Here is a 4,312-nt window from a genome sequence, read left to right as displayed (position 1 = left end):
GGTTAATAAGTAATTGAGATTTGAAAACTAATACAAATCCACAATTATAATGAAAGAAATTATTGAGAATGAGAGGATACAAGATGGTCAGAAGGTGAATGAGTTTTTTTTTATTGAGTAATTGAGGCGACTCAAACAATTGGAGTGATTTTCCAAAAGAAAATGTTATTAATTAGGAAGATTTAATGAGGAAAGAGAATATGAGAGAATATTTCGGTTGATTATTGTGAACTTTTTGGTTTTTTGGGATTTTGGTTGGTTTGGGCTTTTGATTTGCCAAATAAGCCTTTTCCACTAAAACTATTTTTTGGGGCCTTGTATATTGGGGGTCATGTGCAGTCGCCCATATGACACCTTCTCAGGGCCAAATCTGTCTAGAGATGAAGTTAACCTCTACTTTTATATAGAACAAATAGGGTTTACACGGCTTGGTCAAAATTCCATCATAGTAGCTTGAACTCATGGGCTAAAATATTTCACTAGGGTCCAATAATTAAAGTCCAAATCTATAGTGTTAAACTGTTGTGCTTTTTTCATTGACTTATACTACTACAAATGGGTCGAGGCTTGGACGGTTAGAAATTTATTTTTGAGCCTGTTATTTTGATATAAAATAGGCCTCAAACAGAGCTCTGAGTCCAAAGATATGTCTGTTTGAAGTTTTGTTAACGTTTCAACAGTTTTCAATCCGGGCTGACTTTTGGTTGACTCCTTTGATTTGGGCTTTTTTCTTCATAAATCTTGGTCTTTCTTCATGGTTCTCACCTAGCAATCAATTTAGCTTCTTTTCACGCACAATTGACATCATTTTAACACTTATTCCACTCCAAATCCTGAAATACATAAATGCAAGTAAATAGTAGTAAAATCATATTATTAATAATATAATTGGCATAAATAGAATACTATTAAGGGGTTTAAACTACAGTTTTTGGTGCTTATCAATACCCATTAAAAAATTAACCTTCTTTTACCTTAATAAACTTGACTTTAAAAGGTAAGTCAATGAAATGGCTTTATTAGAAAGTGAATACTTCAAAAATATTAAGATTTAATTATGAAATTTGAGGGATTCGATACAACGATGAGAAGTTAATAAACATTGGATTTATTTGCTATATATCTTTTTCTAGTTGTTTAGGCTTCTAAGGCTGACTGGGATTATTAGAATGAAGGAGTTATGAAGCAATCCCTTGAGGAAGAGGATTTGATGTTGAGGTTTAAAGATGGTATTAATGATGAGGTTTAGAAATTGGTGTTTATGGTGTTCGTGGGTTTGTTATTGATGAGGGTTTGTGATGAGAATGAGAAGCAATTAGAATAATGAGATCGTGAAGCCCATTAGAGGTGATGAAATCGGAGTTTAAGGAGAAAGTTTATTACATGAAAAGAAATTAGAAAGGGGGTGGAGTGAAGAAGACAAGGGCAGAGTCATCAATAATAGGGGTGGCAATGCATGGGTCGTGCTGGGTTGAAATCGGATGACAGGTTGAGAGGCAAACCCAAACCCAACCCATATGATAAACATATCAAGATGGTCCAATCTGAACTACCTGACCCGTGACCCAATAAGCCAGCGGGTCAGACTCGGATCGGGTTAACAGATAACCCACAAGTAAATTTGAACTTTTGCAAACACAAACAATCATATATTAATGGATTTAATGTTGAATTTTATTGATGTCTGAATTTATTAATAAGTCATGTTTTATTGTAACACAAAATGATACATTGACATGACTTCAATCTCTCATAAAGCAACCAGTTAAACTTTTATGCCTTCCTTTATATTAGAGCATTCCCAATGCAAGTCACTTTTTTTCACCTCCACGTAAGACTATTTCCCCTTTTTGCTACCTTTGTGGTAAAAACAAGAAAAGGTTCCCCAATGCAGAGGTGATTTTAAACCTCGGACGGAATGTTTGCTTCCATCTGAATGTAAAAATCGAAAAAACGGCTGTACGGAATGAAACATCCCAAAAAAAAAAAAAAAAAAAAAAAAAAAAAAACCAAAAAAAAAAGTCGAAAAAACACGCGGGACGTAATGTTTCATTCCATCCGAAAAAAAACGAAAAAATATAAAAAAAAACACACAAGACAAAATAAAAGGTTCCGTCTGAAGCTCACAACTCAGTGACAATCTCGGTAGCAACTGGTACCCTCGTCGTGAGTTAGTTATAAGTCACCATCATTGTCACCCTTGTATTGGGCAAGTCTTTTCTGGTCCACAAAGGTGAAAACTCTCAATTTCCCCTCATAGTGACTTGCATTGGGAATGCTCTTAGCCACTTTCTTCAACCTCAGGCACAATTAAACCATTGTTATCATTCACAATCAAATTTGTAACATCCTCACACAACTTGTCTACATTGGTCTCCATATCATCAACATTAAAAAGAAACCATTTGATGTTAAAATAAAATAAAATGGCAGGACAATAAAAAAAAAAGAAAAAGAAAAAAAAAATCTCAAACCTGTCAATCCAAATATCCAATCACGACTGCAAATTAAAGCCTCGACAGTTGCAGGCTTAAGGCACTATGAAACTTATCGACAACTCTACCACCAATACTAAAAGCTGCTTTTGAGGCAACAGTTGTTATTGGAATGAACAGAATCTCATGAGCCATCAAAGAGAGATCATGGTATCGATACTGATTGCCCTTCCAAAATAGAAAGACATCTGACTCTAATTTCCTATCCAGTCTTGGCTTATCCAAGTATAACTCTAATTGACTTTTTTTGCTACTAGTAGACATTTCTTCAGCATCAAATGTGTCAAAATCCTAGATCATAAGATATGATAGGTACTTAATCACAACAATATAAAATTGATAAAAATATATTTAAAAAACTATGTGGATGTTGTTTTACCTCCATAACGGTATCGAGGCCATTTGGTGAATGATTTGTTGGATTCTTTGCAGTGGTACTTGCAGACCCATTAGAGTTTTGCATATATTGAGCAAAAAGAGAGAGCAATTTAGTAGAAACAACTTCTAATTGAGGGGAATCCTTACCATAAAGCCTATTGTAACACCACTTCACAAATTCTAACTTGTATCGAGGATCTAATATCATAGCAATGGCAAGGATCACAGAATAATTTGACCAGTACTTCTCAAATTTCTTGTTCATTTCAACAGCTATGGACTATAGAAAATAATCACCATCTTGTAAAGCTTTGGCCAAAGTATCTTGCACCATATACACTTGCGGAAAGAACAATTTTGATGTAGGATATTGTATCCTACTTATAAAACACACCTAATTAAAAACCTACAAATCTTCTCAACCCTACTCCACTCTTCTCCAACAGGACAATGATTATAATTCGAATCACTTAATTCTAGATAAATAAAAGCATTACGTTAGTAAAGAGTGCTTTCAAGCATTAGAAACGTAGAATTCCAACGAATTGGAACATCTTGACGCAAAGCCTTCTTACGTTCCAGAGAAACTTGTGCAATACAATTAGAAAATCTTTGCTTTCTTTGTTATGAACCTTTCAAATACTTCACACTCTCTAATCTTTACAACAAAACAATCAATTACTTTCAACCCATCTTGAACAATAACATTTAGAATGTGCGCACAACAATGAATATGTAAAAATTCACCATTATATAATAGAGCATTCTTCAAATTAAGTTGGTTCTTCAATAAACCAATAAATGAATCATTAGAACTACCATTGTCTAAAGTCATAGAAAACAACTTCTTTTAAATTCCTCACTCGCTTTAATAAATTATAAATTTTCTCAGACAAAGCAATACTAGTGTGGGTAGTAGGCATGAAACGAAAGTTCAAAATTCTCTTTTGTAACCTCCAATTGGTATCAACAAAGTGGGTAGTGAGGGAAAAATAGCCATTAGTGCTAATGGAAGTTCACAAATCAGAAGTTAGACTAATTCTTCATGGAATGGAATGCAACAAGTCTTTAACAACTCCTTTTGATCTTTTTCTTATAAATATTTAGGACATGGTCCTTAGCAATATTTCTAGATAATAACTTGATTCCTTCATCTATATAGCTCAATGCATCCCTTATTCCTTGATGTTCAACAAACTAAAAAGGTAAATCATGTTTAATGATTGCCACATACATTTTTTCTCGAAAATTTTCAAGATCAAACGTTTTGGTTCTCATAGACAAAGAAGATTCAGAATTAGACAAAAACATGTGTCCTATGTCAGCGGTATTTCTCCTAATGCAAGACTTAATATGGCGATTCATATTACCAGTCCCCATTTTATTGTCACACAAGTAAACTATCCCACACTTGCGACACTTAGCCCTGGCCTTCCCAT

General features: G+C 33.9%; 1 protein-coding gene across 1 annotated transcript; it reads right to left on the bottom strand.

Moving 5' to 3' along the window:
• Nucleotides 1-2,507: 2,507 nt before the first annotated feature.
• Nucleotides 2,508-3,138, bottom strand: LOC147492066 (zinc finger BED domain-containing protein DAYSLEEPER-like). Its single transcript, XM_086567389.1, has 2 exons — nucleotides 2,875-3,138; nucleotides 2,508-2,786 (listed from the first exon to the last, which is right to left on the bottom strand). The coding sequence occupies exons 1-2, from the start codon at nucleotides 3,136-3,138 to the stop codon at nucleotides 2,508-2,510; spliced, it is 543 nt and encodes a 180-aa protein (XP_086423515.1).
• Between the last annotated feature and the right edge of the window lie 1,174 nt (nucleotides 3,139-4,312).

This window comes from Coptis chinensis, chromosome 6, assembly GCF_015680905.1.
Source record: "Coptis chinensis isolate HL-2020 chromosome 6, ASM1568090v1, whole genome shotgun sequence".
In the NCBI taxonomy this organism is placed as follows: Eukaryota; Viridiplantae; Streptophyta; class Magnoliopsida; order Ranunculales; family Ranunculaceae; genus Coptis; species Coptis chinensis.
The sequence above is the reverse complement of the archived record's forward strand: the minus strand, read 5'-3'. Positions and strand labels throughout refer to the sequence as shown.

Coding starts and splice junctions, on each gene's coding strand:
- LOC147492066 (XM_086567389.1), bottom strand. CDS start 3,138: ATGAACAAGAAATTTGAGAAGTACTGGTCAAATTATTCTGTGATCCTT. Junction 2,787..2,874: donor GCCTCGATACCGTTATGGAG/GTAAAACAACAT, acceptor CTTATGATCTAG/GATTTTGACACATTTGATGC.